This window comes from Pseudopipra pipra, chromosome 4, assembly GCF_036250125.1.
Source record: "Pseudopipra pipra isolate bDixPip1 chromosome 4, bDixPip1.hap1, whole genome shotgun sequence".
In the NCBI taxonomy this organism is placed as follows: domain Eukaryota; kingdom Metazoa; phylum Chordata; class Aves; order Passeriformes; family Pipridae; genus Pseudopipra; species Pseudopipra pipra.
In genome coordinates, this window is record NC_087552.1 from 4,665,996 (window position 1) to 4,681,118 (window position 15,123).

The window sequence follows — 15,123 nt, forward strand, 5'->3', positions numbered from 1 at the left end:
TTCCATCTCATTACATTTCCAACTCATTGGAGTGGGAAGAATAGGGAGAGCTGGAGCAGCTGAGATTGCTTGAGCAAAATGTATCACCATACACCACCTGCTTTTTCTCATTCTAGACTACAGAAGGAGAGAGAGGGGGATAAGACCAGAAATTTTGGGAATCTCATAATCCTAATTACCCAGAAACGTGTTGTTGCTGTGTTATCCAGCCTTCCCACCACAGGATAGTGTAGGTATTTGGGGCACCCCACGTGCTTTGCCTGCAGCATTGCCATGAACCCAGCTCCTCTTGTACACAGAGTTTCTCAGGCCATTAAAGCAGCTCCCAACTTTATCAGCAACGTCAAAGTAACAATTGTTCCTTCCTAAACCAAATGACAGCCTGAGACCAAGGAGGGATGGTATTCAGTGATTTATAAAGACAGGCAACTCACTTATCACCAATGAAATCTTCCCATCATGCCACACATTATCTAAGAGTGGAAAGAAATAGCTATAAATATAGAATGGAATAAGCATTGACTTGGCTGTCATCAGTAGACCTTCAGGCCTTCAGAAGAAAAAGACAATTTTAAAACAACAAATTTTTGGCAAGGCACAGAACTTAAAATACCTGGGAAGTAAAATAGTGGTCAGTCAAAACAAAAAACTTTAAGTCATGGATATGTTGGTGTCACATCATCACGGAAAAAAAAAAAAAAGGGACAAAACCTCCCAAAAGACACCAGACTTTTAAGGAAGATCTAGGAGTGTTGATATCCATTTTTGGCAAAGCTCAGGGAAGGAAAAAGGCCTGCTAAGAACACGATGGTTGATTTTAACTAAAATAACTCACCCCCTCAAAGCTGCCTGGGTCACTGCAGAAAGCGTATCCTTTGGGGCAGCACCTGCATTTGGGAAACATACATCACTCCAAGAAAACCAAGAGGAAAAGCAACTTACAGGCATTTTATATGCATTTTAAAATATACAAATTATCTGGCATAATAAAAAAAAAAAGGAATCCCCCACACTAAGAGGGGTTAGGATTTGTGTGAGTCGGAGTTTAGTCCTGTGCCCAAGCCTGACAAACATTAAAAGCCTGTGACTGAGCAGAGAAAAAAAAAAAGATAGCCCTGCAAACAAACTATTTTCTTCCTGTGAATAGCCCGTGTTGAATCGTCTGCTCGGGGCAGACAACGCTTGCACAAGCTGTCAGATGATGAGTTAAGCACCACAAACGGCAGGAGCAAACCTGCCTGGTTAGTTGGGGGAAACAGTGGAACTGAATGAACTCCGAGGTTGCTGCCTCCCCCCAGGCACACACAGAAGCTCGTCTGTTCGGGGGATTCACGGCGTCTCTGAGTGTGGGGTGCTCTGCCCACAGCACTGGTCACCTGCTGAGACCTCCCATTGAATTGGGTTACATTATAATTGGATTTTCCGAAGGCACCTCATTAGCATTTTCCATGATCTCACCCTTATTAGCCAAAGCACTAATCAGGAGTAGCGCAGTTACATTGTTTGCTGGTTAAATTATCTGCTGCTGTGGTGTCTGCAGGCCAGCTCCAAAGTCAGGCACGGATAAAAACTCCTCTCTCTCTTACAGAGACCCGGGAGTTTATTCTGTAGCCAGTGTTGCAGTCAAACTCCTAATTTTCAATAGTTCATGGAAAAGCAATTTCCCTCCGGAGTCTGTTCTGCTCAGTGCTTTGCTTGTATTCTCCCCGAGTCCGTACTGTGGGTTAGGAATGTCATTGCTTGGATCCGTGTCGGGGTCGCTCTACAGTGTAAAAGCAGAAAAATCCTTTCCCAGGGACTGTTCCCCATTGAGCCCAAAATCAAATGCTGAACATGTTTAACCCCGTAAGGTTCTTATTTCAGTGCACAGGCTTTTGTACACGGAAGGGAATGGCAATACCTGTTCTAAAAGCAGAAATGACACAGGCAGGCAATCTTGTAGCTGACGACTCTGCACAGCTCCAAAAGCTCTTTGTGTGGGAACTTCAATCGACATTAACTACTCCTGAGCTATCAGGAAAGCAGGCAGGACTCTCATGTGGCTTCACGGTGCAAAAATCTGATGCTTCTTTCAGGTGGGGTCCCAGCAGGTTCAGGTACCTGTCTCCCAGCAGCTGCCTTCTTAAAAGCCTGAAGGGAAGAGGCAATCTTGCAAGTAGATTGTGAAGCAATATTTGCTGAACACCCACACGCCATAGTTTTCTGAAAAAATTTAATCATCTAAATACAATTCCACTTAAAAAGCCACGTTTTATTCTTGGGTTAGAGGGTACACGACGATGTTCAGACTCGTTACAAGAACCATTTGGAAATATAAAGCCATATTCACTGAGAAATTAAACCCATTAAATATTTCTACTAAAATTCTTCTGATACGAATAAGTGCACACAGAAAAAAACCTGTGGTTACTTTTCTCCATGTAATTCTAGAGCCAAAACAAAATGAGAGCTGACCTGGACTCAGAAAGGGGCACCTTTTACTCAGCCTGGCATCACTGGTACCCTGTTTACAGTTCCACAAATGTGTTCAAACAGTGAAGCAGATTTCCTTTTTACCAACCAAGAAAAAGAATTCGAGATGATATATCAACAAATCATTCCCTGGAATCAAGTAAGCCCTCTCTATAATTCTCAAACAACAACAACAAAAATCACAACACTATTGGGTTTATAAGCTCTCGGATTCAAAACAGATGTGACAGTCTGAATCCCCAGCAAGGGCTGCATCTTTTCTCATAAGGCTCTTTAACAGATTCTCAAAGGCAGCATAAACAGCATCTTCAGAACAAAGGGCAGTAACGCTTCCCAGCAGAGTTTAACTGGATCCTGAGGATCACCAGCCTGGATGATCTGCTTTTCTATTGTCCTCGCAGGGATTTCACCACACATAAATCACATGCACTGAAGAGATAAGGAGCTGAGGGCAAAAAAAAACCCAGAAGAAAACAGAATAATGAAGTTGCAAGACTTGCTTGCAGCCTCTGGTTTACACTTCTCCAGGTCTCGGGCTGTCAGTGCTGGGCTCCCTTCTCCGGGGATGAATCTGCATGAGTAAATCCACAGGAATTATTTTGAGACTGAGAAAAACAACTCACTTGTGATTAATTTCCCTCTGTTTTGTAACACTTTCACAGACACACCCCTAAAGCCAGTTCTGTACATCCCTACAAGACTGTAATCAATTCACTACAAGGGGCAGTAGGAGTGAAGAGGCAAAAGAGGGTAGAGATGTCAGAGTGCACTGGTAGTTTCTCTTGACTTTCATCTAGTCCTGATGGTTTATAGAGAGCAAACATCAGGGTCTAATGATCTAAAACTCCCTGTAAAACCTTTGTAGACTTCTAAAAAGCTCAGCTGACATTCAGCAGGGCTCATAGGTGTACCTGGGCACCCAGCAGAGTAGGTAAGTATGACAGAGGGAACAATTAGGTAGCAGTACCTATGGCTAAGCAGGTGTCTGTGGCTCAAAAACCTGTTTGAGAGTAACTCACTCAAGGTAGGAAAAAACAAAACTGAAGAAAGGAAAGATGCTATTGCTGGTGTAACACAAGCTTCCTGAAGTTTCAAAAGATTTTGGAAATGCTGTAACACATCTCTAGTAACACACATGCAAGTGTACACACAGTATTTCACTTACACAAGAAACATTAAGAGCAAAATATTTCCAGCAGGGTTTTGAATTCGCCTGGGAGAGTTGCCCTGCAGCTCTCCCTCACTCACTCACTTCAAACCCACAGGGCTGATGAGATCCAAATGCACACGACAGAAAACCTGGTCCAAAAGGGCCACATTTGTGCAAGGTAGATAAAGCTGATTTTTAAAAGCAATGCCTTTCCAAAACAGGCAACTCGACAGGTTCTGCAGTTAGAAACCACAGGTGTGCTAATGGCCTTTCTGTTACATTGCAGTAGCAGAAATCAAGCTGTACTAGTAAAAATCCTGACAATAATCACATTTTCATTCCCAATGGGGATGGCAAAGCTGCTAATTAAATCTGTCTCGACTACTTGGGAGCACTGGTAATTTCTCATGTAACATATGCACTGAGAACTGGCTAATACCAAAAATGTTTTGGGTCTGTGATTTTTTTTCCAGGAAAATTAAGATGTCAATTAATTGACTTTTTTTTTTTCCCTGTCTGGTTTTCACTGAAGACCTCCACAAATCCATTTTTCAGTTTTTTCATTTTTTTCTCCCTCTCCCTACAGATGTCATTATTTTCAGTGGAAAAACCCCTCCTCTTCTTCCAATTAGCTGTAATTATAACAACATTAGCAGCAAATTAGGTACCTCGAGGGCAAAAATCTGGAAAGCAGCAGAGTGTGGAAAGGGAACAGGAGATGAGATTATAATGAAAGTAAGTGGGCACATCCTGCTGCTTCATGTGCTCATCTGGGCATCCTTAGGGCTTTGCAGGTTGATTTCTGTTTTCCCAAATTATGCCAAGATTAAGCAAAGGGCTATATTTTGGTTTGTCCCTGTGCCTGGCATGACTGGATCCAACATAAAACATACAGCTCAGGTCACAGAAATCCATTACTTATATCTGATGTTCTGAAGGGGTGACTGGGGTCCTTGAATACATGTGCTGTGAATCTTTCTGCCAGGAAAACAAATGCAGTAAGATTAATTTTGAAAGAGGAAAAGGCAGTACATGCCAGCAGTTGTGGCATGCAAAAGGGTTCTTGCTCTGAGTAGGCTTCTGAGCAATAAACCTCTTTCCCAGAGAATTTTGCATTTAAAAATTGGGTTCAGGGAAAATCTCCATAATCAATCTTTTTTTTTTTTTTTCAACTGTCTTTTCAATTTTGCACAGTTGGATAAGGAAGGAAGTCGACACTCCTTGCCAAATGAAGTGACATTGAGTACATTTGCTGGAAGTCTTTCTGCCTTGCTCCTTAAAAATTAAACTCGAATCACTCAAAAAGCCCAAACAGAACCACCCAACCAAGAACAAAAAAGCTCAGGAGCCAGTTCCAGGAACACTGAGCGAGCACGGAGAGACTCGGGAGCTCATGTCCCTCCAAAGGCAGCACTGCTGGTTGAACAAGGATAAGCTGGAAGGATTCAGGCACAGTTTAGGACTAGGCTTCCTGCACAGCAAAGTACCTGGGGAGGGACCAGCCCAGAGGTGGGGAAGAAGAATTATTCTATTGGAAATACATTGTTAATGCAGTAGGAAAATATCTCATTGTCTTCTTCCTTAATCTCTTCCTGTCTCCTATCACTTGCCTTTCCCTCTTTGTTGGGACCTCCAAGGAAACACCTTTGGTTTTTTGGATGATTTCCCCTAATCCTGCTTTGCAGGTGGTTGCCCTGTGAGGACTCCCCGAGGGGTCTTTACCTGGCAGCCCACGGCAGCCCACAGCAGCCCACCTATGGAGCATGGCTGGACACAAAATGTTCTTATCCATCTTTCCCCTGCCTGCTTTCAGATGGAATATTTAATGTTTAGGAAGATATGGAGAAGAAATACTTATGTTCACAGAGAAGATGAACTCTGGTGTGCGTTATCTGAGTTTTTAACCAGTTTTTTGAGGGCAGTTTTTCTTTCTTTTTTCACCCCATTCCTCTCATCCTTCCTATATTCTGATGAAGTTATTTCCAGCTAATTAGAAAGGGCTCAAATCAAAAAGTGCCAGATCCAAACCATCACACCACCCTGAGAGTTCAGTGCTGGACACAACATTGCTCCACAGGCTTGTGCTTAAGTGATCCTCTGCCAACTACCAAAACACATCTCTGGGGACAACAGCAGTCTGGAGAACAAACTTATAAAAAATATGAGTTTCCCAATTAATTTCACTTCTGTTCAGCTCTGAAGTTACAACCTGTGATCTGTATTTTATAATTACTACTTAAGAAAAGATGCCCAGTGTCAAAGAAAAATTTGTTAAGGAAAACTTAAGGCTTTTCCTTAGAAACATCAATCTACTGAAATAGCATTCCTGAAGGAAACTGCTTCATGCCTAAAAGTTGCTGCACTGCTGATTTGTTTTTCTATAATGAAGTCCTAGCTCAGCAGAGATAAGATTTATTGGTCAGTTTATCATCTAATGAGAAAATGAAGGATGAGAAAATGAGATTCAGGAATGCTGCTGCACATACTGGCTCATTTAAACCCCCCCATTGTAATTAGCACTTGCACAAAATAGAACAAAGAAATTGGAACACTGGGATACTTTGTCATCACATATTCTTGGGGTTTCTATCTTTGAAACCTTTCTCAAAATACTTACATGCAGATTTAATAGAGACCTCTATATATAATATATGCACCTATATATAATATATTTAACTGATAGAAGCTGGACTTCTGTGTGATCAATGGCTAATAAAATCATCTTTGTTTTGTCAGCCAAGATAAAACGAGCCCTAAAGATGTTAAAGCAGACATCCAGTGCTATGATGGGACTCATTAAGAAATGAAGGACTGAAGGAAAAAAGGGCAGGGAAAGTCTCCAAGTGTCCTACTCACTGTCCCATTGACAAAGGAGGTATTCGGATGTTCTGGGCAAGGAACAGTAATAGAAAGACAGGGCATGGATTTTTAAAAGGTTTTTTTTTTTTTCAGGGAGCCAAAAGTCAAGTCATAGTCAAGCAGGATAAGAGAAGAACTCTCTTTCCTCAGATCCCCTAAGTGCACTGTCCTGGCCCACGGCTGCAGTTGGTGGCCTTGTTTCATTCCCTGTTACAAATAACCTCCCTGTATCCTCTGGTGCAATAAATCACTTCAAGTCTAAGTGGGAGGAACAGCAAAATTAATCTCCTGTTCTCTCCTGCAGTCACAGCTCTACTTTCCCTGTGACCACATCAGAGCCCTCCACACAGTTGCCATGTAACTCCGGGAAGCTCATCAGCCATTTTGGCAAGCTCCCTTCCCACCCTACCCTCTCTTCTGGGCAAATGTGGACAACAATAAATAACAGAATAGTTCCTCTGTAGCCATCTTCTTCTTCTGGATGTTGCAAAACAGCTTCTGGACTCACCAGTCCCTGCCACCCCATATGGTACCCACTCGCACCATGGAATGGCAGCCTCCCATCCAGAAGAGATTCCTAGTGCTCCCTGGCATCCATCTTTTGAGTGGTCTGAAACAAGTACTTCAAAACAACCAGGAATGGTTTCAAGTCCAGGTACAAATATTAAATACTCCTCCTGGTTTCCAAAAAAAAATTAGTTTGTACTGACACTGTTGCAACTATTTAACTCTGTTCATTTACATGGCTTTTTTTTCAGACCTGGCACCCTGAACTATCAGAGCAGATCAAGAACAGCAATGGGCATTTTGCCCTTAAGGTGAAACGACATCCTAAAGCCTGTACTTTGCTAGCAAGGACTTCTAAACCTATGCTGGCCCCCGGGTTCAGCACATCATCAAATTCAGTCTTAGCTGGAGCAACAGAAGCTCTAAGGAGAATTCTGAGAATATCTTTTCTTTAGGACTATTACCAGGTGTTTAATGGGGCAAATGTGTGATCCTATAACGTGTAATGGAGACGTTTTATGAATTGCAGTGAAGCTGAAAGCTGTAGCATAGGTGGTGTTACATTAGAAACCTCGCCTGTGTTGTTCTTACCCCAACCTCTCCAAGGCAAAGCTGTCACATAAGCACTCGATAGATAAATAGGAAAGTTTGCTCTGCATCCCTCAAAGGCCTCCATTTAAAATAAAAGTACATTTAATATGTGCTCTGAACAGCTGCTGTCTTACCATCTGCCTTGTGCTGCACATCTGGCGGAAGCTGGTCGGGAACATACCACTGATAGTCTGGCTGCACAGAACAATAAAACATTATTGCTGCAATATGGCCTTCACACACACTTCAAACAGAAGAATAGGGACATGATAAAAACATAATTGTGCTGTGAAGCTTTTCATTAGTCTTACAAAAGTAATTTACCAAAAAAATCTTATATTTAGCTTTATGTTTCCACTGATCCAAGTCCCTCAGCTTGCTTCCTTTTCTATGGCACAGGGTTTAGATGCTGCACCTATCAGAAATGTTGGTGTAAACCTTTCTAGATCCCACAAATCAAAAGAAACACTCACAGAACCAAATCAGATTTTAAAAGAGCTGGGGATTGAAGTGTAGAAGATACTAGCAGGCATCTCTGTACTAAAACATCTCAGAGAAACCTGGTACACCTGCCAGGTGAAGCTGCTCCAGTTCAAATACACCTGTAACATGCTTCAGTGGGACAGGAATTAGTCATGGAATGAAGTTCCCTCCTCCCCTCCCTTTCCTCATGCCACTAGCTGTTATCAAATAACTTATTGAAAATATTATGAGGTAGAAAAAATTCCATCTTTCTTATAAGAGGAAGTATTGGGAAGGTTATGTCCATGCAAATACAGTTTTGTCCAGGGAAATCTTGCAAGAAAGAAATAGTGCATTATAGTTTACACCACACACTGTGGTAAATGAGCTGCAAACTACCACTAGAGAAAACAATTTTGGGACCAGACATTTCAGGTTAGGCTGTCTGTGGTGTAAGTAGTACATGCAAGCTTGTCAAATTCCAGGAAATTGCTGCTTCAGATCAGCTAAACTGGAAAAATAATTCTTGTTTTGCAGAAATTACTCTGACAAAATCCTGAGCCATGCCAAGGGGAATCTTACAGATTCCAATCTGTAGGCAACAAATTTCAGAGAATTCTAAAGAAGTTTTGCCTAAATTAAGATGGCAGGATGAAGCTGTAGATACAGAAAACAGATTTAACTTTTCTGTTTTGCTGTCATCCGCACCTGCAGAGCAGTGATCACTCTCATCCTTCAGGAAAGAAGGAGCTGTTGTATTTTCACACCAGTTGTACCATTCATAGGAATTGGTAACTAATTCCGTGCTTATGGGCAAACAACACAGGCTTTGATACAAAGCAAGGCTGCATTGTTTTTAGCACAGGTAGTTTTCCCACCAGTGGCTCAAATTACATTTATTTGCATTGGTTTTTTTGAGTTTCTGGTGGATTTTCTGTTCTCTGGTCAACTCTTCTCTTTCATAACTACTCACACCACACAAACTTGAATGAATTTCAGAAACAAGACTAAACAAAATGTTTCCACTACCAATGTAAAGAGGAAAGAAAAAGTGCAAGATATAAAAAGACCGAAAAAGCAAAAGCACAGACTAAACACCCAGGATTAAGTATCAGGACACTCATTAAATTCTAACACCTTCCTTCATTGCTAACAAATTGCTCGGGGACGTTCCCAAAGCTCAGAGCAGCAAGGCTGCACTGGCCCAGGCACAGCATTTCAAACAAGGGTCAGCATGAAACGGGGAGTTACAAAGCAGCCAGGCAAAGTGACCCCGGCGCTCCGGCAGGAATGGCAGAGCCATAAACCCGGTGATCCCTCACAGAACTAGAAACCCAGATGATGGAAGTTCAGGGAGAAGAGCCAAAATAATCTGGGCCAGTGTCCAAATTGCAGTGAAAAACATTCTGCAATACTTCCAACTTTGATAAATAGGCAGATAAGCACACTCCCGAAGCACAGAAATTACTTGTCCCACCGCAGCCTTTCCATTGGATTTCTGCAGCCTGAAAGCCTTACATGCATTTTTCAAAAGGCTGTAACTTCCCAAATAATGAGCATCTTTCCATATGTGACAGCTTTACAGCCAGAAACAGGCATTGAGTATTTAAAATGACATTCACCATGTTTAAACGCATTCTCACTAGATTGGAACAAGCACAGCCCACTTAGATAATCTGGAGCACTTCGAAAATACCTTTCTTTGAAGCAGTAGATAGATAACTCCCCCTCACATAACCTGCTCCAGTGCAAAGCTATTCTTCCTCGTGCTGAGGAAGACAGGACCCTGTTGTGTGCCAGGAAAAGAGGCACATTTCCCATGGTGTTAGCGACACTCAGACACACCTTCCACTCCTGCTGATTTGTTTTTTATTATCGTATTATTTTATTACTGTAGGTTGAAGGGTCAGAACTGGGCTCCAGAGAGCAGACCCATAATGCTGAATGTGGGTAGCTATACAGTAAGAAAGGGCTCTGAATGAGTGTTGTAAATTTACCTAAGGAATCAGCAAGACTCCAATCCAACAACTTTAATTTTCTAATTAAGGTACAAATGTTCCTTACCACAGAACAACCCCATTTTTCTTCTGAGTGGCATTATAGATAGATAGTGTTTGATGAAGTAAATTTGATATTGATCTGGAACTAACAACAAACTGTGAAACCACAAATTCAGTTGCTGGTGTTGAGGGCACTGTGATAGCACCAGTTACTCTGTGGTCACCATGCTGAGAGAAAAACAGTGTCCTTGACACATGGGAAGTAGTGGGAATCTTACCAAGTGCTGCTGCTGCTCATGTGCCCTGCAAGGCCCTGGTTGTACTCGAGGATCTGCATAGTGAAGAACCATCCCACACCTCCCATAATTCACACAGGGTGAGAGGAAGAGTGGAGGTGGGTAACTGGGCCTCTCAGGTTGTACTGGGAGGTCTTTCGTCTGTCACAAAAATAAAAAGAAATGCATCAGCAGCAGGATACAATGACCAACGGAATAGTCAAGTACAAATTCATCAATGAAAAGCAACGGGGAAGAAACACTCCTCTCTCAGCCCTGGGTCACAATGCTGCTGGTTTAGCCCCTCCTGACCACTTATTGTTTAAAAATTATTTAGGAAAGCACCACAGCAGAGTCCTGGCACTTTTTATGTGAGAAAAATATTGGTTTCAAGATATGACAAGAGCGTTTCTGGGTGTGTTCTATATTCAAGTATTCTATATCTTCATTACACGCAGTTGCTTTTGATAATTTGAAGCAGAACTACATGGACACTTGCATGACAAGAAAAGTAAATAATTTTGGTATAGGACCAAAGTCAATGGCCTCAAGGTTTAGGCCTGCCTTTTCTTTAGGCCCTCTGCATTACAGTAAAGTCAACAGGAATTTGCTTCAGGACAGAGGAAGGAGGGGTAAAAGATGATTAACATTCTGTGATTCTATGAGTCACAACTAAATGTTTCAACTTAAGAAAACAAACTAATAAATATTTTGTATGGCTGCTCTCATCTTTAAAGTCCTTCACAAGCTTTGTTTAACCAAATCCCGAGGCAGGAAGAGACAAACAAGAAGATCTCCAGTGTGAACTGTGGATGCACTGCAGGGACAGACAAGTTGTACATACATGTTACACAGCACCTGTACAGCCCTTCAGGTGTTGGCACTTCTCTTGATCCTACTGGGGAGGAGTGGGAAAGGCCTTTTAGCTCTGTTTTTAGACACCCCCCCTACTCACTGCCTCTGATACTACAGCAAGACCTTACTAGTACTGATGCTTGGGCTGGTTGAGAATAAGTCAATAGTGAAGTTTCTGTTTCACAACAATGTCGGGGAGGACAATAAATCATCACAGAGCATGCTGGTAACTGGCCATTCTTTTAAAACATTGCACAACTTCGTCAAGACAGGAAACCTCGAAATTTCGTCATTTTTTTTAATGGGGATTGAGAAAGCTCAGAGTTTTGCATGCCATGATTTTACTATGGCTTCCTACTGACACTACTTTGAAGAGATAAAAAGGATGTTGCAAGAAAAAATTATTGCGGCGGCTGCTCAGCTCATTTGTATGGAGCCCATTTTGTTCCTCAGTGATATTACCAGCCCTGTAATTCAATTGCAGAGGTCAGGGTTAACTAGAGTAGCTCTTTATTTCAAAAGTTTGTTTGATGTTATAACTCTTATATCAAGTGCCAGTGAAACAATCAAAGTCCTCTGGACTTGTTTTTGGCAATTCCCCCCCCCCCGCCACCATTTTAAGATAAGTTTGAAAAGTTTTTTGCAATAAATACTCCCTTCATCTACTCGTTTTGGAAGCCTTCTCTAATCGTTTCTCATCTTCTTATACTGCATTACTTCAGAATGATTTCATCCCAGGTGGTGACCTCATATAAAATCCAATGTCAATTAATGGAAGCCAGAAAGCTTTGAGTTGCGTGGAAAGTGAGAAAACAAAAATAAAGTGCACATGTGCTGGCAGTGGGAGCTTTCTTTTGCCTCATACCTGAGAGCTGAGTTTATTCAGTTGAGACTGCAGTCTCTCGTTAGCTTTCTGCAGTGCTTCTTTCTCCTCGTTGAGTCTTTCTCGGTCAGATCTCTCCTTTCTGAAGTCTTCCTCATATATTTGAACCTGCAATTGTTAATACCAAGGATGGGAATCTCAGCAGAGCCACTTCATCCACTTTGGTTGTCTGGTGGCTTTTTAAACACTGCCCAAGCCACAGAGTGCATTCCACAGGGATCCCCTCCTCTGGACAATCCTACAGCCAGAAGTTTGCCTTGTCTTTTTTTATGACCAATACAAAATGACAAGTAATGACTGTTCTCCAATGGCACCCGTCAATCAAAACAGTCCACAGCTTCAGTATTTGTAGACCCTTGAAATTTAAAAGGCTGACTGGCAAATATCAGCTTTAAATATTATAAACCAGACAGCAAACACTACTATCAAGCTTTTTAAGGGATTAACAGTAGCAGGACAAAGATTTTACCAACACTTTTTCCAGTTTTCTCTTCCCTCCTGTAGCTCAGGTGCAAGCAATTGGGGAAGAACCTCCCTGCTCCAGTGAAGAAGCAGAGGGGAATGCAACGTACACGATTCAAAATGCAAATACAGATGTTTGACCTGGTTCCTAGAAGATAAGCTTCTGCTGAGGCCTGGAATGGTTTAGCTGTTTTTGTGTCCCCAGGAATCAAAGTGCTTCATCCCACTAAACAAATGTCTGACCACCCCGGGCTCAGGCAGCAAGAAGCGAAGCACAGATCTGTCAATTATTTGGTGTTAAGCTGACTGGCTGAATTCTCCAGCTAATGAATGGGCAGGAATTCACCCGGTGAGGAGCTGGAGGTTGGTGGCACTTCTACTGACAAATAACAGCAAAGGCATGTCTGGGTGGGAACCACCACAAGAACTTTCAGAAGTCCTTTCATGTCCTCTTGGTTGCTCCCTAAAGCTGCTGACAGTCTGTTTCCAAAGGCCTTTCTCACTGTGGCTCATGCCCTGCCCATCAGATAGATCCAGTTTTCCTTTTGCTGGCAGCAGGACTATGACTTCACAGAAGGACTAAAGAAATGTTAATACCTCAGGGGAAGAAAAAAGTCAACACAGGGCGCTATAAATTATTTTCACAACTTGCCTGTTGCAGTTAATTTTTGCAAGGGTTTTTTTGGACCTGGTGGTCCCCACTAGATAGAACCTCCTTCCTGAATAACACCGTGGAAAAGGAACAAAGGCTTTCTGTGTGGCTGTGGGGGGACTCCACTCCACAGCCCATGTGTGGAGAAGGCCTGCACACCCCTGACCCTCCAAGGCAGAGGCAAAGCTGCAATCCCTGTGTCCCTTGTCCAGCTACACACTTCCCCCCTCAGCATTTCTTCACTTCTTCTCTCCCGATTCTGTCCCACCTCCCTCCCTCTCACTCCCCAGCCGCACAACCTGCTGAGGCTGCAAGGGAACCCCTTTGGTACAGAGGGGGACACCTCCCAAGGAAAGAATGCCTTCATCTCTCCTGTCATGACCAGGGATGGGTTGATGACAACCAGGCTCTGGTGAGACCCTACCACCTCACTGGTTGTCCCAGGAGTCCCTTCTCTATACACTTACAGCCTCCTGCTCCACTTTGTGTACGAGCAACTCTGGGCTCACTGTACTGATTTATACAACTAGAAAAATACATTCATAACACGGATACCCCATGAGAATTCTGGAAAAAAAAAATTGGTTTACTCTATTTTATTGTGTAGAATGAAATAAGTTATTACTGTACAATCAAGTGCAGGATTTTGTTCTCCAGCATGTGGCAAGCATTACATTAGAGAGCAAAATCTGGCTCTGCTGTCAAACGTGACAGAAACAAGTATTTTATTCCCATTGAATAAAATTCACATTCTGATCACATCCATTTGTGTGTCAATAACATTAACCCTAACACTGTCCAGACCCAAAATGTAAAATTATCAGAAAACTATAACGTTTTTTAAACAGGTTCTTTCATAAGGAAAGAAAGGCAGTGCGCAAAGCACTTGAGTTGTTCAGAACAAAGATTTAAAAAGAAATAAATATGCCTCTAAAGAGGTTGGGATGTAGGTTATGGATGCAAATGCAACACCAACGTTCTAGTTTTCCAAGACTTCCTTTCAAAAACTCTGTGTAGCAAGTCTGCCAGGCACAATTCTTGGGAGATAAGGCAAAATTATGCTGTGTGAAGTCCATCCAGCCTTAATTCCAGCTGCTCTTACCTGCTGCCTCAGCACTTCAAGTTGGGTTCTCATCTCCTCAATGCTGTTCCTGTCACCCTTTCCCGGGGGAGTCCCAAGGACAGGCGAGTGCTGCTTTTTCAACACATCCAGAAGGGCCTGTAACATCAAACAGCAAAAATACTAAGTAGAGATTCACTACATGAAAAGGAAAAAAATATCCTTTTAAATTCTTAGAAAGAGGTTTTCCCTTCACTTGCATTTGCCTCCGTTATGTACCCTGGATATAAACCCCATGAATAACATATATCCATGACTAGGTCCACACTTTCAAAGATACCACACTACATCCATGAATTTGAGTCAATTTAGGGGACTGTGCTTTTACTTATAACCATATACAATATTTACTTACAGAAATCACAGCTGCAAATCTCATCCATAAACACCATTTCCCTGTGCAAGTTGGAATTTGGGAAAACAGATAGGTGTCTAAACTTAGCTGAGGCCAAAAGCAAGCAAACAGAAAAACCCCAAGAAAATAAAAGCAATATTTTAAATTAAAAATGTGACTAATGGAAAGTCGGACTGAAACATTTTTTGCACTTAAAGTACAGATTTCTTCAACTGGAAGGGAGTAAACTCTCCCGTTTGAGAGGACGTTGTGTAGTCTCGATAGCTTGTCACTAGAGGGAGTTAGGAATACACACAACATTGTACCGCTCTTGCTCAGCTTTATAGTGAAATTCTGCCACAGCTCTTTGTAGATTTTGATTATTTTTAACAGCATTACGTTACACAGCTCTCCCTGGGACTGGAATAATTTTTAATTAATTATCAAAAGGCCAATCAAAACCAAGCCCTTTCCATGGAAGGCATAGAAAAGGAAGGCTTT

General features: G+C 42.1%; 1 protein-coding gene across 1 annotated transcript in view; it reads right to left on the reverse strand.

Moving 5' to 3' along the window:
* Positions 1-2,230: 2,230 nt before the first annotated feature.
* The window catches only part of TNIP3 (TNFAIP3 interacting protein 3), a 35,690-nt gene continuing 22,797 nt past the window's right edge, over positions 2,231-15,123 (reverse strand). Inside the window, exons 10-14 of the mRNA XM_064652475.1 lie at positions 14,271-14,387; positions 12,037-12,162; positions 10,320-10,478; positions 7,714-7,774; positions 2,231-3,043 (exon numbers count right to left, since the gene is read on the reverse strand). Coding sequence (XP_064508545.1) covers positions 3,012-3,043; positions 7,714-7,774; positions 10,320-10,478; positions 12,037-12,162; positions 14,271-14,387 — 495 coding nt within the window. The 3' untranslated portion in view covers positions 2,231-3,011. The remainder of the gene's footprint in view (positions 3,044-7,713; positions 7,775-10,319; positions 10,479-12,036; positions 12,163-14,270; positions 14,388-15,123) is intronic.